The 25,499-nt window shown below is 31.8% G+C and overlaps 1 protein-coding gene across 8 annotated transcripts in view; it reads left to right on the forward strand.

Moving 5' to 3' along the window:
- The window catches only part of LOC123692880 (four and a half LIM domains protein 2), a 132,367-nt gene that overhangs the window by 83,398 nt on the left and 23,470 nt on the right, over positions 1 to 25,499 (forward strand). For 2 of the 8 annotated variants that reach the window (XM_045637712.1, XM_045637711.1), the window contains exons 3-6: positions 8,223 to 8,370; positions 9,616 to 9,829; positions 10,140 to 10,246; positions 10,541 to 10,684. In XM_045637712.1, coding sequence (XP_045493668.1) covers positions 8,223 to 8,370; positions 9,616 to 9,829; positions 10,140 to 10,246; positions 10,541 to 10,684 — 613 coding nt within the window. Of the gene's footprint in view, positions 1 to 8,222; positions 8,371 to 9,615; positions 9,830 to 10,139; positions 10,247 to 10,540; positions 10,685 to 14,362; positions 14,480 to 15,838; positions 15,980 to 21,037; positions 21,771 to 21,948; positions 22,352 to 25,499 lie in introns of those variants that run through there. The other 6 variants (XM_045637713.1, XM_045637714.1, XM_045637709.1 and 3 more) reach the window with 6 other exon arrangements.

The following is a 25,499-nucleotide window of genomic DNA, read 5'->3' on the forward strand; positions in this document are numbered from 1 at the left end:
GATGAAAGAAGTCTGTTACCTTTTTCTAATATACTTAATTCCAATTTAGCTGTTAGGCTACGACGGTTCTATGTACGACACACATACATCCTTCATAATATTATGTATGCCTAAATGCTCGATACTTCATAAGTGTCTTTGAGCATATCCTCAAAAGTCAAAGGAACCCTAAAGGCCTATAGTAATTCTGCCCTATGATTTCCCTCTAGAATTACCCATTTTAGGGGACAGTTCTGTAGAGAAAAACAAACAAGAGGGTAAGGAGTGAAATCAAAACGACTGTAGGAAAATCGCTAGCTTCCCTGCTTTGTGTAAAAACGTGTGCAAGGAATGAATATAAGTAGATATATACTCGTACATGGATGTACGAGGCAAATATGTGTGCATGACAGTTTTGTACCAAACCCACGAAGCGTGTTCAAAGTTTGTAAATAGTTTAATTGGCAATGAAAATGTTATGCAGCCCCAAATTGCAATCATAAAATATTTATACTTCCGAATTATAATAACCATAAAAGTATTAACAGAGACTTTGTGTTCTGTTTCCATTAATTTGTTTTAGGTTTTAGTTATTATTGCAATTTGAAGATACTTATGTTATTTTTATAGTTCATAATAAATAACAACAAACAACAATCGAAAGTAGTGATAAAACAGACGTAGGTATAAGTTGTTCTGTTCATCTACAGTGTGGCACGTGGAAAAATATATGGATATGATTTTAGAGAACGAAAGATCTTGAATAATAAAGATGATCAAATTGCTCATAATTTAACAAAAACTCTCTGAAAACCTATAAAACTTTGAGTATGACATCGAACAAAATTTACGCATGTAAAACTCTTGCAAATAAAAGAACACACTCATGCAATAAAATGACCGAATAAATCACACTCACAAGACACAGCTATAACTCATAACCCAATATTTATGGCGCCTAAATTTAGTGCGACCTTAAACCAGGCAATGAGCTGTCAAACAGACAACCTGGTTATAATCCACGCTAACGGTCATCTATTTTTGGTTAGACTATCTTTGTCGTAACAATTATTGACCAAAGAAGAAGGATTGCGCACGTCCTGCTGTATCATTACATACAGATGTAATTCAAATGGTTGTTATTGTTAATGATTGACCATACAAAATGTAAATGCAAAATCCTTTATCATGTATGAATACTAGAATATTGCCGATAAATGACGGCATGTATAAAAATATGTGTCACGAACAAGATGTAGGTTTTAATAAGAAAACTAAGAGTGTTCACCTAAACTAAGCATTTATTTAATTCGCCATTAACATATTATCTAAGTGATGTGAGTTATTTAGTTGTTTGATGCGTTAAATTTTTTTGGGCAAAGTCAAGAGCTGCGGCTTGTACATTTAATTCGCATATATAGCAGCTAGATTGGATACTATCCAACAATATTATCCATCTGAATTAATCAGCGCGCTCTAATGACTTAAATAAATAAATAACGGAGATTTGTTTTTCCAAACAGTTTGGTTCCGCGACCAGAGCTATTGTATATTGTGAATAGATTTACAATGTTGCTCTTGGACCCAACTATTGTTGGATTTTCAGCTTATTTCGGGCTGATTGTGATGTCAATTTGCCAAAATAATGCCAAACTAAATATACTTTTCCAGACATTAAAACGCTTAAATCAAAACACAGGAAATGGGGACTTTGACTTCTTCTAAATATGCGAACGGATCAGCAAAATGCATATTATTTGCTTGTCTATTCTTTCGTTTTCTTTGTATAGTACCTAATCAGCATGAGTTGGATAGGTGTTGGAATATAAAGCGGTGGAAATATAAATAAATTTGTCTGCAAGGGCTCAGAATGCCGATCGTATTTGCGAACTCACTAGCTAAATATGGTAGGTATGTCCATGGTTCCCTGCACTCAGCAGGGTGAGTCCGACATAACCCAGGGCTCTTTCCCCGAGTGCCCTGGGTATGCTTAAATGCATTCTCCACTATAAAAAAAAAAAAAAAAAAAAAAAAAAAGGTATGTCCATGGTAGTTTATCGTTCTTATTTAGCAAAACAATTTTATGGAAGACGTTGAAAATTTTTTTTAGTTTGACAATTTCAGCTTCATAAATTCCTATGGGAAGTATTTTTGTTTACATACTATTCTTTGAAATAGAAACAATAAAATATGTGTTCTTCATTATTTTAGTTTAACGATAGTTTCGTTGTTTGCCTTGGAGAGCTCAAGAGCTTTCAAATATATTTTATGACAATGTCGCTACGTATTATAAATACGCGTCTGTTTACTGACTGTGCAAAATATGAAAGGACTAAGAACAAATACATGGGAACAATGGATGCAATTGACTCGGAAATGAATATTCTATTAACAAATAACTTTGTTACATTAAAACATCACTGGCCGGTTTCACAGCAACTGAATATGTCCTGTTTAGCTTATTTGGCCATTAAAATTACAGATTTGGATGATAACATTGGTCAAAAAGTGTAAAATATTCTATCAGAGGCACTATCACCCATCACAAAATGTCATATTTTGACAAAAATTTGAATGACAATTAATACGCATTTGTTAATTAAACAGAAGTTGTATTTATCAATATTTATGTGTTGAAATTTGAAACATTAGTCTATGTCTGTAGCCCTTACATTAAGAAACGAATTTTGATGTGTTCGCTACACGTTTCTTCTAGTTGTGAGTAAACAATTTACATTGCGAAATAGCTGATATAAGAACAAAGACTCGAAATATTCACATAAACTGAGTAATGGGATGTCAGGAGCGAGACGAATAATTGGAACTAAATGTACGATTTTCAACTTATTGTTCAAACAATACGATATGAAATAAATGTTTCGTGGTATTGTTAAGGATATTAATACTTATGTCACTATGCTTGTTATATTGGCGTGTATTAATGGCATAGTTAAAAGATCTAATCTTGATTTGCTTTAAAATTTGAATGAGAATGTTTTAGTTCTTTATAATAAAATTATATATTAATATTGTTGTTTATAATAAAATATTTATTAGTAACTCGATGAAAATAAAATATCATGAACCATACAAGAATGACCTAAAATCAAAAGGTGTGGTACGAGACATAGCCCGTGTTGAGCATGGTCAAAGATCTTCATAGTGGAATCTGCAGAACCAGCCACATAACATAGAACAAGCTACTACAACTAGATAATGAATCTATATCGAAATAAATAGAACACAAAAATGTTCAAGCGGCAAGAACCGTCTCTAACTATAAGTGCATTCGCTAACTCTCACATATAGCGCATTTATCTTATAAATAATACAAGAACACGGTCCGCTGCTCGCAATTATAACTCGAATGCTGAACGAGTGTGTCGTGTTAATTACTCCAATCAATCTAGATGTTGAGATAACGAGTTGGTCAATGACTGCTGGCTGAGGTCTGGGACCTAGCTTGCACATAGCGCTGCTGTAGAAGAGAGAAATTATTAAGTACCTATAAAAAGGATGTATCAGCATGGATGTAGCGTTGTTATCCGATGGTATATTGATTATATTAGGGAGTAATTAATAATTACTAAACATACCGATAGTGTGATTTTTAAGGGACTTTTAGTTGTACTGGTCAATGTATGATTAGGTAGCTTTTAATTAAGCTATTATTAAATCGAGTCAAAGAAAGAAGAACGTTCAGAGTTAGTTTTGCTTGTGCTGCTGTACCTGCAGACACAGGCAGAATGTTATTAATGTGATTTTAACATTTATTATTTATTTATTTATTTATTGGGTTTACCAACGTTTCTTTACATCACAGATAAAACATCAAAGTTAAAATACAATTTTATATGATCAATGTAAAAAAACACTTATAGGTAAGCACAGCATGCGTAAAGTAAGTTTAAAAGTATACAATTAATGAATCAACTATTAAGTATCTTAAACAATGAAAAATTATAATATATATTATGCACTTATCTATTCTAATCGTTAAAAAGTGAATTAAAAGTTTGTTGGGGAAATCTGTGAAAATATCAAACAACTCACTGTAGTCGTTTACAGTTTTACAAATTCTCGCAATGGGTGAGTTTCGACCCGACACGGTTCTGCGTTGAGGAGGACACATGCACCTTAACGTATCAAATAAACGGCATTCATAATAAAAATATGAATAGTTAGACCTTTAAGCAACGTTACATTTGAACAATATCGGCTCAATTTTATAGAGAATTGTCGCAAACATGTTTTCTGCTTGCTTAAAAGCTTAAAGCATTTAATACTCTCCGCATGTCGGTTGACCATGACAACTTATTCTAGTCAACAATTCACCATTTGATACCAAGAACGATTCCTCACCGCCTTTGTTTCTCGGATATGTCAAATGCACTAAGGCTAACGCTGAATGCCTCCCGCTTCGCTCGCTTACGTGCAGGAGATTTAAATGCATAAAGCTTTTAATCTTTCATTCATGTTTACGATGCACTACGATATACAAGTTTATGTTAAGCTAAGGTCGTTGACCTGCTAAATGACATTGCGCATACCAATCACGTACATCACTAGTGTGACGATTATCTTAGCTATTAATAGATGTCTGCGGAATTAAGATGACCGCGATATTGAAATTCGGAGCAGTTTTTATCGGCCGTATTAATAGTTCGTCTACCTTAAGGTAGGAAGGAAGGTGTGATGTATCTCGTCTTTAATACTCTCAATATTATAATTTTAATCATAAGTCATATATTTTATAATGCTTTTGCTTGAAGATAACATAAGACCAACAACAACGGATTTATAAATATTGGCGTGGAAATTTTGAATATGGTTGATTGCAGATATTTCATATTTAATACCCTGAAAATCTGCATATTATCAAGATATTCTAGCTCAGTTATAACACATGTACTTCATAAGGTAAACATAATAATTCTTTACGTATTTATATTAGTATTTGGATATTGGAGCGCGTAAATTGATCCAACATGAACCAGGCCATGGTTTGGAGGAACATCGTTGACAGATTTTCCATTTCATGTTTACATTTTTTCCGCCCACGCTCCGGGTATCTAATAATAGATTTGGTTATATTGGTTCAGTGGTTAATGTGTTAACTGAAGAGTCTTAGGTTCGGTTCCCGGTGTATTTTAGTAAAAATAACGAAGAGTGAAAAAGGCTAAAAGCTCCCTCAAAGATGAAAGAGAGAGATCATATTATGATTAAGATCATATGTGGCTATTGTTGCAAATTATTTCATACCTTTTTGAATGGAGATAAAAAAGACTACGAATAAGATAAGATCAGGACATTTTTTGTCGCGAAAATAAAGCTTGAAGAAGTCTAAACGTCAATCTCGCGATAATAAATATTGGAATGCCTTTAATTTTATACGTAGGTAGAGTATATTTGTTATATATAAATATTATTTGTATGTCAAAAATAGATAATTATAATTACAAAGTTCTTAAAATATAAGTGATTCATGAAGGCGTTGATACGTGTCCAATGTCCATCTGACGTCTGGTCCATAACAGATAATATTATATTAAGAGAAGTGCAGGCACAGAACTCGGACGAAAAAAATGAAAATTAAAATAGGCGATTATTTACACAATATTCATAAAAAAAAAAATTTCTATTATATTTATAACAGTTTGACGTAATCCAATGTATCCCTGATTGCTAATTTATGAATTGCATTCAGTTTTAACCTATTTGAGAATTCTTAATTCGCATCAATACATACATAAAAATAGATATGTGATACTGCGTAAAATGTAATCAATTTATTTAATATCCTTGGCCTCTACTTAAAAGTTAAAACTACTTGACATTGATAATTACAGCCCTCTATCCTCCTCTATCATTCATATTAATTTCATTTCACTTAAGAAGGTAAGAAATAATTTACCAGGTAATTAAAACAATGATTTAAAAATGTTATACCTGGCCTTGTATTTGATTTCGTTGGAACAACGTAATAAACAGGCTTTCGAATTAAATGAGTTATTCGTGGCGGTTGAGTTTGTGCCAGCCTTTACATGACTAATTTCGCCTACGACCATTCCACTTTTACACTTTTATCCGCATATTTTGCTATTAATAATTTATACACCTGACTTTATGAGCTATTGTTACACTGTGAAGTAATATTATGACGAAGGTGAGACGCATAGTCTTTTAATGTTTTGTATAACATGTCCTCTTGACCGAATTTTCGACGACTAATGTTTGGGGAATGAAAATAATAGCCGGGAAATATATTGTTTATTTATGAATATTTATTGAGGAAAATATATTATCCTTATAATAGTGTGTAAGTATAAATGTATCTGTTTTGACGACCGTAATAGGATTGAATTGGAACTTTACATGATTATGCAAAACAAAATGGAGATGAAATGGATGAGGACGGAGACTCCTCTTACTCTTCTTACTCTTTTGAATGATGTGTCATGTGACCATGATGTGACTGACTCTTTACGTAAAAAGTCAGTACAATATATTAAGAAAAATTCAGAAAACAAGTAGGTATCTGACTTAAGTTTATTAAATAATTTATAGTATAATTTTAGAAAGAGAAGAAGATGTATAATTCGAAAATATTGTTAGTAAAAAATACCTCGCCGTTTTGAAATTTATTTATTTATTTATTTATTTATTTAACAAAGACAAATATTTTCCAAGAGTAAATAGCAACTCTTTAGCTTTAAAATATATACTTATATATTTAGATCAATAAACTAACCTAATTACTAATGCATTGCTCTGGCAACATGTACACAAACTTATCAATTTTTACGTAGTTTCCTGCGGGTCTTATCACTTCCTATACCTACATAATATAAGGAAGACATGTAGTCGTGAATCATGGTATATAAATGTAGCAATAAACATGAGTTTATTGCCACTTAGTCTAAATAAAATGTCAATGACTCATATTATAAAAAAAAAACACAAATTTTACCTTTATTCAAAGCTATTAGTGAAACGATATATTCGTTAGCTAATATAAACACAAAATCATTTTTAAAACAACCAGAGATAAGAAAGTACTGTAAAAAACTATGACGTGTGATAAAGATGCGTGAAATGATGATATAAAGAAAATAAAATCAAGAAAGGTACATTATCAACCTCTCAAATATCTCACTATAAAGAGAAAACATGTCCTCCAAGAGGGCAAAGGTCTCAATGTAATGTATCCAACATCAGACAATTCCAGCGCACAATTGAAACTACTGACCCATATCATATCAAGACTTCCGCCGGCTCGACAAATTATTAAGTGCTATTTTGTCATTCACATTATCAAAGGGAATGGTCTATTACCATTGTTTTACTTTGTATGTGTTTACTGAATAATTAGGGAACATAATTGACGACTTGTCCTTGTGTTGACGTATTGCATGTTTAAGTTTCTTTTCGGCAAGTATTTATGTTAGAAGAAAGTGCCTTGCAGAAAGATGGAACTGTTTTGTTTCTAATACTCTTTTTGTCATTTTATTTACTTTTTCAAAACGAAACGAAGGGAGCCGGGTCTTGTCTCTTTATATAACTACGTAGGTATTACGATATTATCAAATTATCAAAAAGTTTAGTTGTATCTCGTTATTATAATAAATGTTTCCATACTAAATGTACGCACAAATACGTTCCCACAAGGAATAAGTATTAAGTACGTTATATTTAGACTGGAGAGATTTGTATGCAAATGGGGTTCGGTTAAAGCGGTCTATTTGTGTACTTCGCGACGCGACACGGTATTTATGAGTTATGTGATCAACGCAGACTGTGTTTTTATGTGTACTAATATATAATTGATTGCAATCTACACGTACTTTAAGATTAAATGTATGGATGACTTGTATGCTTGCATTATAATTTAAGTACCTAAATAGGTGATTTCATCATGTGTTGTAGTTTCTGAAATTATCTAAACTGTGAAGTGGTATAAATTAAATAAAGCCTATCTTACCTTTTTTTTGTTGTGTTTCTCGATGTTAGCTATCTTAATTCTTACCCTGTACAAAGCTGCTTGTTATATCGTAACAAACAATTAAGATAAATCGAATCCTTTCTGTTTATAAAATCGTAGATGTAAATAGTTTTAAGTTTTACAGTAAAATATCAGGTGTACATTTTCATTGCTCCTTAAAGCGTTGTTTAGTGTGTTACAAACATGCCTACTTAAAAGTTAAACGTTTGAACACGGGTACTTATTCTCAAACCTCTTCCAGAAAAACGTGCAAGTCATGTGGCTGCGACAGGCTCAAGCACTCTGTGTACCACGAGGAACTGGGTTCCGTGCGGGACCGGCTCGGCCTGCGAGAGACTCGCAGCCACCATAACTATGATAATAGCCCCCCTGGACTTACAGCTAAGCAGGTAATAGTTATGTTATGTTGTATTTACTTTATAGATTTACTTGACATTATTTTCCGATATTTACTTTGTAAATAGGTATTATTCTAACGATTCAACAATAAGGTATGCAATAAATCTGTTGTAGTGATTTTTGTAATTTACATATGTGTTGCTTATTCTTTATATATCCTTTAGAAGCTAGAGATAACAATTTTAATACACAGACCTTATTTGGTAGATAATCTATACGTAGGTAGTATATAAAACAAAGTCGCTTTCTCTGTCCCTATGTCTCCTGTGTATGCTTAAATCTATAAAACTAGGTATGCAATGGATTTTAATGGGTTCTTACTTTTTTTTAAATAGATACAGTGGTTCTAGAGAAAGGTATATAAGTTATTAACTGCCTTTTAATAATACGGTTGATTTAAACATTTGACTCCCATATATTAAGCATTGTACTAGAGCCCTATTTTTTTTAATTCTAATTTTTCTACCTTTTTATATTACGCATAAGTAGTCACAAATCACAATATAACATTCTCAGTTACCTTTAATACCATACCTATATAAAACCAGGGTTGGAAAAAATCATGATTTTGTGAAAAAATCGAATAAAGCACGATTTATTGAAAAAATCCTAATGAATCATTACTTTTTAGATTTTATCATTTTATTATTTAAGTTCTGTATTTTTGTGCGAAACGGAATGCGCCGCGTGCCTAAAGAGACAGTACGGGGATTTCCCTTTAGTCTAACGTGCTATTGAATTTCAAATAAAAGGGGGATCCCCGAAATTTATTGGTTAAGTTTTGTTTACTTCTTGCTACAATGCGTACGTGCGTGACAAATTTGTTGTAAGTAAATAATCAAAATGCCTCAAAAAAAGAGATAGTATTTGGGAAAATTTCACAGAAAAAAACATTACCAACAAAACTAGATGTCGAGCTATATGTAACAAATGCAAGAAAGAAATTTTAGGCCTGGTTGCGAGAATGAGAATGCATTAGAAAAAGTTTTATTAGGATATCTAAATCTGTTTTATGTTGATTTCTGTGAAAGAAAGTAAAATTAAACCTTTTTGTTTTAATCATTGATTTTTATCGAAAAAACCGGTTGATTTAAATCATGATTTATATCAAAATGATTTAATCGTGCCAACCCTGCTTCAACTTCCTAAAAGTACAACAAGATATACTGTACATTGTAATGTAAAATGGTGTGGTACAACAAATGGTTAAATAAATAAATAAAATAATATTCCAGACAGAACTATACTGGTCATCGTTAGCTGAGCGTGCACCAACTATAGGGGGCGCCACGGGCTCCGCGGCCTGGCGCGCGTGGCGGACCAGAGCACTCGCTACACAGCTGCCGAAGCAAGACCTATCGCTGGCCCACTGTACGAACATTGATGAGACCCACCGCAAACAGTTTGAAGACTTTGTGGCTGATCGGAATGAAATCTCTTTAGATATAGGTTTGCGATTGTTTTATAAAGATATTAATACAATACAAGTATATAATGAAATATGAGTTGTTATACAAATCGTCTTGTTGAGATGTGATGTGTGTAGAGAAAGTAATATAGGCAAGATTTCTTGTATAATTACTATACTACAAACAGTACAGTATAGCGTCATCTATTACTTTATAAGAAAGTGAATATTATGTTTTAATACCTGTTTGAAGTTTGAGTTTGAAGATTTATATGTTTTTAAATATAAATGAAATAATTAATATATTCAAGATAAGTAATTGTGGTTCATTAGTTAATGTTTTCTTTTCAGGTATTGCTAGTCAACATCATGGAAGTGTGAAAGAAACTTGTTATGGGTGCCTAAAGCCAATTCATAGTGGAAGTATTATTATTCAAGCACCGCTTTTGGGCGAAGAGGTAGATTATTTTATGATACTAATAATAAATTTTAGTTAAAATTATTTACATAAAAAAATACTTAAGCTGACTAATCTTAGCGCCATCTATACGTTGAAGTATATAACTTCGCAATCTTAAAAAAACCTGATCAATGTTGCTACTTCACGCTAGATGGCGCTTTATTCAAAAATAATTTACATAGTAATTTATTAATTTGTTATATGTTTTCTTAACAATTTCGTTTGAAAATTATTACTGTGTATTATATTTTAGTATTATAGTATATTTTGTAAAATTTAACAATTTGTACAGGGTTTTTTCCATCCCGCGTGTTTCACGTGCTCCGAATGCGACGAGTTGCTCGTGGAGCTCGCCTACTGCGCGCTAGATGGCAGGCTGTACTGCGTGCGACATTACGACGACCGACTGAAGCCTAGGTGCCATGGCTGTGATGAGGTTAGTATTTATATTATCATTGTATTATACAAGCCGATTGAATATAAATCTTAGAAAGGAAATAAGCGATACTGCTATCTAGTACTTAGTAGTATATATCGGTGTAAGGAATTTCAAAATTAGTTAATTTTTGAGTTCAACCAGATTTAAAATCACGTTTATTTATTTTTTTACTTACTTACAAAGGTTCTTTCTTCTTTTAACTATCGGTTAAAATGACTTACTTAAATTTATATACATTTGTAGATAGACTTATATAATACCTATAATTTTTAAACTAAAAAAAATAAAGCAAAAATATATAGATAAAATAAACCTACTGATTATATTTCCGATCAATACCTATAATGACAATTGGGCATGTAAGTACACAATTATTAGAACAAATGAGTGGCATGATCTAATTCTTCAGGGAAAAGCGTGCAAAAACTAATGAATCACAGAGCGTGATGTTAATGTTAATTAGAATAAGTATATATTATTATTTACACTGGCATCTACAATTCCACGCATGTTTTATTCTATGGGAAGTGCATAGCGGATATGATAGAAGTCTTGTTTATTTGCGTCTTATATGTTCTTTATACTGGTGACAACTTTAGTTAAATTAAGTTTAAGGCTTACTACGTTACAGTAAAGTTTTCTTATGTTGCAAACAGAAATACAGTACAATGTTTGCTTATAAATATAAACTATAATGATAATAGAATACCATCGAGTTATTGGTGGTCTCTTCGAAGCCTTAACTTCCAATAATGTAAACCTTTTAATAGGAATAGTATTAAAGGCAGAAGCGTAGCGTGTCTTGGCGGGGCCCCGTATAAAAATTTGTTTGGGGGCCCTTAGGAAGGGTAAATATTTCTCACAAAAGAAAAAAATGTTTGCATAAAATTAAAAGAAATATTTATTCATCATAATTATCTATCTGTCACTTATTCCAAAATTTTTACAAACAATTCAAATTAAATATAGGTACACACAGGAAGCCAGAAAATTGTTTTTTATTACTTTTATCATTTCTGAAAAAAAAAATTTTTGGGAAGTAATTTTTACTTACGCACGTTGGGGGCCCCCTTGGCGCGGGGGCCCCGTATAATTGATACGGCAGATACGGCGGTAGCTACGCGCCTGATTAAAGGTAGTTATAGGAATTCGGAGTAAATGTTTGTGATGCATATTTTAAATACATCTTATGTTCCGTAGGTACAGGAAGATAATTACTTACATAATATCGGCACTTATTGATATCTTTATCAATTAATGTTGCATTAAAATTTAACAAACACGATTGCATCCGGTGATTCATAATTATGCAAAGTACAGATGTATTTTAGTACTGTCTCTATATAGGAACTAAAAACAGACGCGGGTGCATGCCAACTTGTAATCTCTATTAATACTTACGAAGTTATAATGCACTATTGTTTGACAATTCTAAGATTAAGTTTGGAAGTATTTTAAGGATAGCTATTGGAGCATTTTTTTACATAACTAGTGCACCAGAGTCTTCATTATTGTTACCTTTTTTAAAATTATTAAACAACTACTTATATAGATCTTAATACATGTTTGTACATACCAGCAAATAAACTTAAAGTGAAAGTACAAAATTCAAAATTATGTTTTCTGATATTATAATTCTGATTAAGTATTTGTTGTTTGATCTATATAAATACCGTCATCATAGTGTTACTATTTTTAAGCTTATTTTAAATAAGTAATTATTCGAGAATCTAGGTTAGATCGTATTTCGTAGGAAATGTTTATAAAAAAAATTTACATCTTTACTTTTAAAATAATTTTGTATTCACTGTTCCCATACTCAAATTAAATAAAATTTGAGTATGTTCACTAAACTTCACTAAAATAGACCACGACCTAGGATAGTTTATCTTGTCCAGCTCTATTGAAGTTTAATCGACAGATGGACATTTAACAGCGAAGACACAGTCAGAAACATCTTTTAAATTATATCTATGTAGATTTCTGTTACTATCCATTTAAAAATCTAATAAACACACACTAAATAAAACATAGAAAACATACATGAAATATCCTTTGACATTAATTCGGTTTCTGTTCATTTTTAAAAGTTAATGAATCGTTACAGTTATTTAATTTTACAATTTGTGATTCAGTTTTAGATTTGTTATATAAAACATATCATTGTAATCTTTGTTCATGTTCTCATCAATATTTCATGTAATAATTAGATTGAACTTAAGTAATTATACTTAAATTGTCACCATTTCAATGTGTGTGATTTGGCTCATGTGTTTGTTTATTTAATAACCAATATAGTATTTAATTTCATCACAAGTTGGCTAATTTATAATCCATTCTGAAAACTGTGGGTGTATTTGGCTGGCCATGTGAGTGGTGCATACTCATAGATATTTAAATAGAGTCTTATTACGTAAATAATTGACAAAAATTTATATGTAAGCTATACAAATATTATAAAGCTGAAGAGTTTGTTTGTTTGTTTGAACGCGCTAATCTCAGGAACGAGTGGCCCGATTTGAAAAATTCTTTCGGTGTTAGATAGCCCTATTATCATTTATCGAGGAAGGCTATAGGCTATATATCATCACGCTAAGACCAACAGGAGCGGAGCAATGCGGGTGAAACCGCGGGGAACAGCTAGTAACAAGTATGCCTCATTATATTGAGCTTCTAGGCAACAAAAATCTCTTCTGAATGCTTTTATTACTTTGAAAGAAAATCAATATTATATTATGTAGTACAGATAAACATATTTTTCAAGATTCATTGTTATTTTAAATTCAATTTTGATTATGCAAATTATTTTCCCCATACCTCAACAGAATCTATGGGAATTTGCCAACATTGAAACTTCACTTCACAAAAATTTCTCGACATACAAATTAAATACATACCATACCTACTTACTAACTGTAAAACACGTCATATAATCTAGATTAATGTACCGTTATATCTTGAACTGAGTCTTAAAATGTTATTTAAATTATTCAGTAATTGTTATGTCTAATTAGAGTGAGCACGGTTAAGTGCCTGCGGATTGGTGCCAGTATGACTAATTATTTTCTTACTAAACCTAAGTTCATACTTTAGTATAAACTGATGCGTTTACATTTTAAATATTTATTATTTTATTAGGGATAGGTACTTAAATGTATAAAACACAATTTCATTTTGATATTATTTTTAAAATATGATTTATAGTTAATACTTACACTTTGGCTTCATTATATGTATGTCCAATTTCAAAAAAAAATTTGGATCTCTTGAATGTGAATAATTGTGAACTCTTTCCAACCAACGTATGCACTAGATGGCGTTACTAAATATACAAATTTTCTTCTAAATCTTATACCTTTTATTTCCTTCAGCAGATTTGGAATAAACATTTTATTATTTTACTTGAATAAACTAGGAATCGGTTTTGATTTGAATGACGCAACTTAAAATTGCATAGTCATGAAAGAATTCTTAAATGACGGACCATCGAACGAAATTTGTTTACATATTTCCTCGTCTAGCAACGAATCTCGGCGAAACTTCGCTTCTCCATTAATTATTCCACAAACGGTATGCGGTTAAGACCAAAAATAAACTCTTACACACTAACAGTACTGTGCAGAATTGTTCACACCTCATCATTGAACCATTGAGTCAGTTGCTTTACATACAGCGGCATATTTGCGCGCCTTTTTCGACGCCATCTTGTTTTATTTATTTTTTTTAAGTATAGGGCATAGGCTAGTGTCCTGTGATTCTGTGGTGCAATAAATTTTGCAGTTTTTTCTTTTGGTAGGTAAGTACAAAAGAGTTTTGTTACAATATTTACAAATTGAATACCTACAAAGCTCACTGTTACCGGTCATTTGACATTTCTCTGACATAAACAAACGCTTAAGTTTCCCGCAAATTTTTGCACGTCTTTTTATGGTACCAAATCATGTTCATAATATATTTCTAGATCTTTCTTCATAACAGGATCTTAACAAAGTTCTTTATTTATAAGTTATTATTCTAGTTAAAAATTGGTTCAATTGTTACCCATGGTATCGTGATCAAGGGATATTATTTTATATATTAAATTATGGGTCCATATGTTTCCTAAATAAATGAATAAATATTAATAATGTATGATATTAAAGCTGAATTAAAATAGAAATATAATATAGGACACAATTATATATAACATACAAAAAAGAGAGAATCGCAAATGTAGTGAAAGAAAACAAAAATAAAAGAGGATTAACAATAGCGGCGTAAATATGGATGAAGGGAAATTATTCTTTATATTTATTTAATGTTAATTAATTAAAAAACTACTTTAAAACAAGCTGCGGCCCGAGTCGCAATCATCGATTCAAACCTATTTGTTAAATATAAATTTCCTACGAAACGCTATCGGTAGCACTGGCCTACATTCTGGAATTATTGGCTACATTACCGCATCGTCTTAGTTACGATTGTATAATAAATTATGCTCTCCTAATAATCGAATTTGGGTTAGCTTTCAGTTTCGAATAACATTGTTGATTTATCGGCGCTGCGGTTTTTATGGATTGTAAAGGCTAAATTACTTGTCTTACTTGTGTTTACAGAATAATTAATGTTGAACTGATTGAGTTGTAGCTAGTCGTCGTTAATGCTACTTTATTGTCTTCTCTTTAGGTCTTTCTTCTTTAGGTACTTGCCTTGCCTTTATATTAGTCGCTGTAATAGTTATTGTAAATACATCTCAATATAACAAATAACAATTAATGCACATATATTTATCTATAGTAGAATCTAAACGTATTCGATGACGAATTCTTAATGGACACTGTGTTTTGAAAAGACAACCAATGCTATATTAGTTAATAACGGTGGTTATATATACTGCTTATTATATTAATAGCATTTAACAGTGAACTTCATATTTTATTAAAATCCAGACCTTCTTAAATTTCATCGTAGGCGTATACCATTAGATTAATTTATAGAGTGTATTACCTATTGATCAAATCTATTACATAAGGTTTTAAAAAAGAACTGTCTCATCTTCCATCCAGTTCACACGGCAACACATGTTAAACATTTTCCGAAAGGTCCTTCATACCTGACAGTTTTCAGCGGCGCGGAAGCGATCGATCTCCAAATAGCAATCGATCGCTTTGAAGTCTGTCGTTGCAATAAATATAATTAACGCACATCTCAACGTCCGTTGGCTCAATACACTTCGAACGACTACACAGAACGTGTCTCCAGCTGATTTAAAGAACCGGTGGAGGGTTGCGCGCGAGTTTTCCTCGTGGAATCGTGAGTGTGTTGATACCTTTATTGTAAAAATGTATTAGATTGATAGTGCGGTAATTTAATAGTGTGTGAGTACCTACACAGGTAATGTTACTTTTGTTTTGGTGTCGGGTTCGTCAAGGATTCTGTTGTACTTGTGACTATTTGTGTGGTAGATTTTTTTATGTTCTATGTAAAACGTGATAAACTTATTTTATCCAAATAACTAACTAAGATTGTTATAAATTTTACCGGAAATAATTATAAAAATATAAAATAAAGAGAAATATAATGCATGGTATTCAAACGTTATTATTTATGGTACTTAAATGTGACAAGTATTTAATCCAATCAAACGTGAAAAAATTACGAACTTAAAATTTAATTACTTACCGGTTATGATGCTATGGCCCATTTTTAACACAATCATAAAACTTCTAATTAATTATTAGTGGCTAATAAAAGTGACGCAGTTTAGTTCGTCTACTCGCTGACAGATGGCGCCACCTGTCTTTGTGATTTCTCAACTGAACAGTTATATTTAATTGAAATTTCTATTCCATTGATATAAAATACATAAAAACGAATTAAGAATAAGAAATAAACCTACATTAAATAATGTACATTAAATTAGGAATAGAGAATACCTACGAGTAAAAAATATAACAGATGTAACAAAAACTTTTCAGTCATTATTAACCGTTTTTAGAGTTTTTTTTTTAAACACATTTTAAATAAATTTTGTATCGATTAGCTGTTCAAATAACCCCGAACTTGATCAATGATGAACTGATTGGCAGATTAGCAATATGTCTGTCAATCTGCACACAGGAAGACCGTTGTCTTGGCACTAGTCTCGTAGTCATTTCTTCTTGACTTCAGTTATACTGAAAAACATGAAAATTATAATAACATTTCTTATTTAAAATGTAACACATTGACTTTGTATTTTTAAAAGAAAATGAAGATGTCTTTAAAACAAAGTGATTTAAATGAAAAATATATTTGGCAACTACCTACCATATTATATTATGTTATAATATAATTTTGAGAAACAAATCAATTCATGAAACAAATCATGGGGATAACCTATTTTGATGTAAAATATTTCAGATTAAAATTCTGAAATTTCTTGGTCACAATTTTTTAACTTAGTTACATATTCTAAACCGTTTTAAATAATTTTTAAAAATACTTGCTGAATTGTAACCAAACACAATAAGATGCGGTAATTCAAATGTATGAAAATATATTTAAAATAATGTTCATCTTCCGGTCACTAGTGGAAAACAGATTTATGTGTTTGAGGTCAAAGGAACGTTTAAGTTGACTCAAAATATTATTATACTATAGTCTACATTATATTATAATAGTATTTTGAGGGAAGGCTGTTTTGAATAAATAATAAATACGGACGGCTTTTAAACAACGTTGACAAATAATTTTACCAAATAATTTTGATAATAATTATTTTCCCATCGGAATTATATAATTTATACTCACCTACTTTTAATTTTTCGCTTTAAAAATCCTTGAATTAGTCTAAATCTTTGTTACTAATCATGATTTTGAGGATAGAGCCTATGACTTCAAAAAAAAAACAAGATCTGTATTAATGGATTAGGAATACCTACTTAAAATATAAAATAATTTATGTCTACAATATTTTAGACAACGCGACTTTTGGCACAAAATACTGGACAACACAAACATGCAGCATACATTCAGTATTTTATGCTTCCAAGCCTAATGTCTAATACCTTTATACTAACATAATATTATGTGTATTCTTGACCTTATATCAAGTTCCTAATTAAAAACTAGTATAGAAAAAATATAAGTAACATTAAACTCAAAGGGCATAGAAAACTATCAGTTAATCCAAAAAAAAAAACATTTAAAATTAGATAGATGTAGTTACAAAACTGTTTCATTAGTTTGATATTGGAAATTTTACACTGTGCAATTATTTTGTCATCCAAATGAAAACCAAAATATTTATAAAGTAAAGCTCTGCAATGACAACAAACACGCTTAAAATAATAAAACTTTAATTCGATTCCATACGGTTGATAAATTTATTACACAAATCGAAACAAATCACAAAAGTGCTAAACATCCAAATAAATAAATTTCAACGGTCATTTACATTCCCCGACATAACAATTCAACATTATAGTATACTAGCTGTGCCTCACGGTTTTACCCGCGGTGCTCAGCTCCTCTTGGTGTTAGCGCGATGATAATTATATAGCCTACTATATCCTTCCTGGACCGGAAACCGGACCAGTAGTTCCTGCGATATGCGGGTTCAAACAGCTCAAACTCTTGAGCTTTATAATATTAGTATAGATTGAAAACTCGCGCCAGTACGCGAGATCTCAGGACTATAAAAACTGTGATGATTTCAAGCAAGAGTCAACAAAAATGTCTAAAAATAAATACGCGAACATGGATTCTTAAAAAATTAATTTGTCATCTTGGATGCCAACTACTTAGTTATTGGCACGAAATATTTGGGATTTATTGTAATGTTAAATATTTTATAAAACACTGTAAAATTTAATTAACATGTCGTAAATAATTGCTTCTAGTTTTTTTTTTGTTAATGTTTTATATTATAATTATCCTACGGTCTTCAAATAAAACTCTTATTTTAAATAGTTACTCGTATAACAGTAACTATTTAAAATAAGAGTTTAAAAGTAATCAGTAAATTTTCTTTTCGGTGCGTATTTATGCGAATGTAATCGGTTTTTCAAACGAGACCAGAATGAAAAGAAACCTCAACTTATATCACAGAAGTTTTCAACCTGGCTTTCCGTTATAATTTATTTTAACACATTCATTGAACATTTTTGTAAAATTCTAATGGAAGAAAATTACATTCTTTTGTTTTAAAATATTTACATAGAGATTTTTATAAACTGTTAACGACTTCCTGAATCCCACGTCTTTGTTCATTCATTCACGATAAGTTTTAGACTGACTCACACATAAGTATGAATGAAAAAAAAAATAACGAGCATTTTCTTAAGTAGACAGCTTTACTACGAAAACGTGCGTTTCTTGGCACATACAACCTCTACCGTTTGTTTTGCTACGTAACTTAATAATAGTCTCCTTGAAAGCCGTCGTACAATAACCTTCCTATCTATTTCTGCGTTTCCGTGACATTCAAACAGATTTGCAAACGCGCGAATTTCTTTTTTAATGCAGTTTCGACGTTTTGGGGGAAAAAAGAACGCGAATCCTTTTTCGAAAATTCGAGCAATCGTGTTCGAATCTGATGCGTTTCGAATTTTGAAAATAGAAAACGAATAATTTTAAAATGAATTGTATTTAAAATTGGTTAGTTAAACGCCCTTCTAGCTATTGGTTCAGTGTGATGTTTTGCGATCCAGTGCGCACGGCCCGCGTGACGTCACCGCGTATCGAGTTACTTGCGCGCCCATCTCCGTACGCGGACTACTTTCACTTGAAGGCAAGGTCGCTTCCGATGCACGTCTTGATTATAAAGGAGCTTATTTAATTTATAAAGGATCCTTTGAAACGTAATAGATACTAAGCCAGGTCTATTTCGTTTTGCTAGTTTGAAGATCACCGCCCGATCTCGGTACACGTTACTTTAAAAAAATGTGCGCGTGTACTAGTGAACACACGTAAGAGTGAAACTTCTTTATTTTTCCAAAAATAATTTACTATATGCATTATAAGAAAAAATGGCGCGTAACGAAAAAATGTTACACAAAATTTTTTTCCAACCCCGATAAAAAAGTTTCACTTCAAAAATTGTTTGAAATTTCTTTCAATAAAAATCTAAACAATATCTAGGTACCTAAGGTTTTCTGCAGGTAGGTCTATGCTGTCTAGAGCTCTTATGCGAGTAGTCCATATTTCACAACGTTTTTCATTTTTGCCATTTTTTTATATACGCATAAATTTACACACAAGCGAAAGCTTAGTCTGATTGTTTCATGTGTGATAATTGTCCTGAAATATTTATTTATTGTTTATAATTTAGGATATTAATTCATATATACAAAATAAATCAATATTAGTTCTTTCAATATCTAAGTTAGGAATGCAAAATAATATATATCGCGATTAAAAATCAATCATAAAATATTGAATATCCCAGAAGAAGCTTACAATCCTGCCATAGCCGGCCGCGGCGCCTACGCACACCATTATAATTCACGCGGGCCTTTCTCCGTCATTGTGACGTCATATTCCATGATTAGAACGTACTGAGTGCACATTGTCTGCTAATTTTATTTCTTTACGCTCATTATTCGAGTGCTATACTTTACTCATTATCAGATTTAATGGAACGACTCAAATATCGTAAATGGAGTTAAATGCTATATTTATTTTCGATATTGCAGTTAACTGAAAATGTACATCGTTTAATTTATTTACTCTAATGAATGCGTCTTTTAACTGATCTGGATGGAGAACTCAGCAACTTTAAAAGTGATCCCTTTTTTAGTTTGATCGTATTTTCAGAGGCAATAAATAATAAGAGTAATTTACAGCATGAATAAAAAATAAACAAACATTAAAGCTTAATAGTTAACTGGAATTGAAACATACGATCATGAATCTTCGAGTACATCTAATACTTTGATGGTAATAATAAAATTTCCTGGCATTGTGACAACTACCAGTGTTTACTGAGTAACGTTTGGATCGCATTTTTTTAATGTTATACATGAGAGATTTGCGCGCGTGCAAAACATTCAATTTTTATCCTCTTGAGGTCGATGACTCATGATCGCTTTAAACAATCGTTTACTTTAATACTTTGCCTGGAAATAGCATTTATAATCATAAATGCTATTTCCAGGCAAAGTATTCCAATGTCATGTAACAGATATAAAATATTTAGATAATAATTACATAATTTTATACTGTTTTAGGATTTAAGGGGTTATAAAATACTAAACGTCCATCTGTGATAACTCAAAAACCTTGAGCAAAAATTTAACTAAAGACAATCGATGCTATGTCTAGTCACAATGCCAAACGCAATTCTAAATGTGGACACAAACTTTGGCAAGTGCTATATTTTAATTTCAGTTCATATCTTGCCCCGGAGTTCGCTGCATCCGATCCCTGCCCTATCAATCTTCACCTACTGCCCTCTTCCTCTGTAGTGACCAGTGACAATGGGACTTATGTTATCAGTTGTATTATCCTATGCTGGATTCAACGAAGCCTTAGAGTGCATCAAGCATATTCTTAGCGGCGTCATTCCCGATACTGAGCCAAACTTTCAAGATCTAGTCGAATATTACACGAGTCTTCTTCAAAAATCACCCAATCCGTCGACACCTCCAGTCTGGACTGTGGAAAGCGGTCAAGGATATCTCCATTTAACCGAAGATAAGGATGGACGCATAAAGTCAGCAGCGATTAAGTTTTATGGAGACAAAACTATTGCTCTACTTTTCTCGACTAAAATAAGTAGCTTTGGTCAAGATTCCGTAGAAGATTCACAAGCGAACGGTGATTATAGATTGGAAAGGTACATACCAACAAAGACGAAAACAATTATATCGGAATCATCAGAGTCGTTCAGTGTTGGATATAAAAAACGATCACCCACTACCTCTGAAACTATTTCAGATTCGAACGGACCTTTAGACATTTCTCGTGAAGAAGACGGTCTCGTAGGTTTGGAAAATCGAGAAAAATTATCATGGGAATATGTTCCTAAAAGCCCGTCGCCTACACCACTGCCCGAAATAAATTTTCAGTCATATGATGACGACAAAATTGGAGACGCCACTTACAGCGAAAGCTTTTTAAGGTTAATATTATCCGTATTCTCTCATCATGTCACATTCATTACGTCAGCTGCACGCTCTGTAGTGACCTAGCTTCCCTTTCATTGTGTGTCACCATATGCACCACACATACGTATTTTCACGCATGGAACTATTTCACTATTACTACAAACCGATTCATGTTTTGTAAATCTGTTTAAGATCACTAGATGGAATTAAAATCACACCATTACAACGAAATGACCCGAGTGGCCGACGGAGGACTTTTCGGATGCGTAGATCTTCATCGTCGAATTCTTCAAAGGAATCACGTGCCTCGCGCGAGGAGGAATTAAAAATGTTCACGTCACTCGAGGAAGAAGAGTTCAAAAGCATGAATAAAGAGAATAATTACTCCGGTTTTGGGAGTGCACCTAATTTAGTGACACGTTCTTATTCCAGAAGTCGCTCCAGGGAACGATCGAAAGATAGAAAAACCAGTAGTTTTAATGACGAAACAAGCCCAGTCAGCGAAGAAAGGCTTGAAGTAAGGCAGCGGAGTCTGTCAAGATTAGGTTCGTTCGAGGAGAACGAGGAAATCAAAGAAACCGCTGAAAAAAATGAGGTAACCGAGCAAGAATCGGAAGATGTTGATTTCTGGTCTAATATCGCAGATTAGTGACGCTTTATCGAAGCACGCTGTAATATGTTAACCTTATTGCGCATGATTGATTGAGAGATTAAACAGTTATATTTTTTATCCTTGTGTTTGTTTTATAAATCCTACGTAGATACCTTCCAATAGGACAGGAATGTGGTATAATTAGGCGTATAATGTTTGGCTTCGGTATACACAAAATTACTTTACGTTCAGACCAAACTCCTATCTTAATTTCAAATACATAATAGGATTGAGATATCTAATCAGACATGTAAAGTGTACACCTTTGCATTAAAAAGCACATAAATCAAAAATTATAAATGTTCGCTTGTACACTTGCCAACGTTAAGTACTATAAATTATTATTATCGCTATTAGGACAAACTTAAGTATGTCACGAAAGCAAAACAGTTGCACAATTGATCCAAAAATATTCACTATGATGAACCTCGACCTACTTCGGCTCGTGAAACCGGGCTAACCTTCAGCCCATTTTATCCCATAGTTCAGTGACATTTTTAACATATTCAAAGAAATCCCATCAAAAAACTTGATTAGTAAAGATCTTTTATGTTACAGTCTAGGAGTACCTAAGGTTCTTAAATACGTATTTAAATTATTTATCATATTATTTAAACTGCAAAATAATAATAACAGTTTATTAGTGAAGAAAAGTACACTTTTAATTTATTATGTATTAAAAATAAGGTTTCAAAAGAGAAAATTGAAAATACGTGAATGGAAAAATCTGTACTAAATTATCTAACACCACAATTATGTAAAAATACATTAGAATATCACTCTTATGTAATTTATATGAACTATCTATTACTGCACCTACCATGTAAACAAAAATTAAGCGTGTTTATTCCGCATCAATGATGTGAACAAAATTAATTTTCCTTCAAATAAACACATGAAACTATAGTTATTCAGCTATTTCAACCTTGGCTTTATACCCTGTTTAGTTTCGCGGTTAGTTGCACTAAAATATTGTGTTACTGCGGTAACAGACAGACTGAGGAATCATCTCAAAACCGCATCGCTGAAATCGAAATAATTTTACGACGGGAAACCAAAGCGACGCGGCGGACGCGTTGTTCTTTTGGTAAAAAGAAATAAACGTGTAAATGAAGTAGGAAAACGTCATATTACATACATACGTACTAAGTTGATAGTAGTAAATAAAAAGAAAAATTTATTCGTTATATAAATTTAAGTACGGTAGGTAAATACTAAATACTATATATTATAAGTAGATCGATACTAAATAAAAATGCATCAATGTTATGTTTCACTAAACATTGACAAGTATTATTTTCGAAAACACAGTTAATAATAATTAATATAATTAATAATTATATAAAAAACGTGTAATACAATCTTTATTCCGAGTCAAAACACAGCTTTCGTCACGGATTTTTTTTTAATTCCGTCCATTACAGAATATAATATGTATGTACTAGAAAAGTGTCCCAAATTTTTATTGAGCGCATCAATCTCCGTTCACACGAGAAATAAATCCGGGGAATTTCGTAAAAAATACCTATTTTATGTCCCTATAATTGATCGTTCAATCAATGTCCATTCACACTCATCCTCCCCTAAAACCCACGATATAAACTTATTTATAAAATATACAATGTACTAGATGCTAAATAATATTGAAATTTGCGTGAAATTTATTCGAAACTGTTAAAGCTTTTCAAGTTTACTGAACTGCACTAATTGGCATGCAGAAATATGTATTCGGAATTTTAACTGCAATTATTTTGCCTAGTGTTTTGAACTATTAAGGATTTCAAAATATTGCATTTATTCGCAATACAAAAGGGAGACAAACCAAAAAATAGTACATGTTAACGTCAGTTAGAGCTTTAATACAACAGAAGCTTACCAATTAATACCAACATGATTTTTTTATTTTTACAAACTCCGAATCTTATTTTAAGAAAAGAATATGTTTTTATGTAAAATAGTTCTATAATTAATAGTTTAAAAAGAGAGCCTATACCTACCTTCGACAGTCGGCAACAGCCTCTCAAAAGTAACTTTGTGAGTGCTGATGGGCGGTGGTGATTACCTCACTAGGTGACCCACTTGCTCCGTTGCCCGCTCTATTATAAAAAAAAGAAATAGAAAATGCGTTATTGTCTTAGATTACATAGAGACAAGCCCTTTATTCAGAAAGAGAAAAAACAAGATCTCGTTTTAAAAATGACGTAGGCACCTAATTTTGAAACATCTTATTATAGATACACAATAACGAAAGCCAACGTCTTGCCTTGTAAACAATGTTTAATTCTCAGAATCTCTTTCTTGATATAACATGTCTAAAATAAAATTTTCATGATTATGATGTATTGCCAAGTACTTTTATCTTATTGTGTCGCAAGTCGCATAATATTCTCATCAACCTGTTTCCATCTGTTATATTAATCAAGAATACTATTTGAATTTTATATTGCTGTCGTATCTAGTAAAATATTCTATAATTCGTAAATATTAATACTTATCAAGTACCAGTATACTTTTTCGTAAAATTTATTTAAGTGTATTTTTAGTTTCATCAAATTCATTAAAAAATACAATTATGATGCATGGAACTATAGAAAAAATAATCTCATACGTCTAACTAATGTGGGCTAAGGATATAAATAAATGAACGTCGTAACGTAATATCGCAAATTGTTCTCAAAGATTATTCACCAATTCCATAAGATAAACGTCATTCATCTTTCCTAATAATTATATGATTCTAACCTCCTACATTCTAACACGTAGCAACGAGCTTCACGACCACTTTGCCTTACATTATCACACAACACATCCTACGTCCAGATGTTTAGCATTCAAGAAAAACGCGAACATAAAAATAACGAATGAATGGAGTGACCAAGACCTTGCTAAGTCTAACTGACCGCTTGAAGGCTGTATTTTAAACGTGTTGTCAATAGACACATTGTTTATGAAGTACAAAGTATAAGTATACATGCAATGAAATGGACACATATTATGCTTTCTAGATAATTTAATTGAAATAAAATAATATTAAAAACTACTACATTTTTACTGCGTATAAGTAATAACAGAGATAAGCGTATTGACCGAT

This window comes from Colias croceus, chromosome 6, assembly GCF_905220415.1.
Source record: "Colias croceus chromosome 6, ilColCroc2.1".
NCBI lineage: Eukaryota > Metazoa > Arthropoda > Insecta > Lepidoptera > Pieridae > Colias > Colias croceus.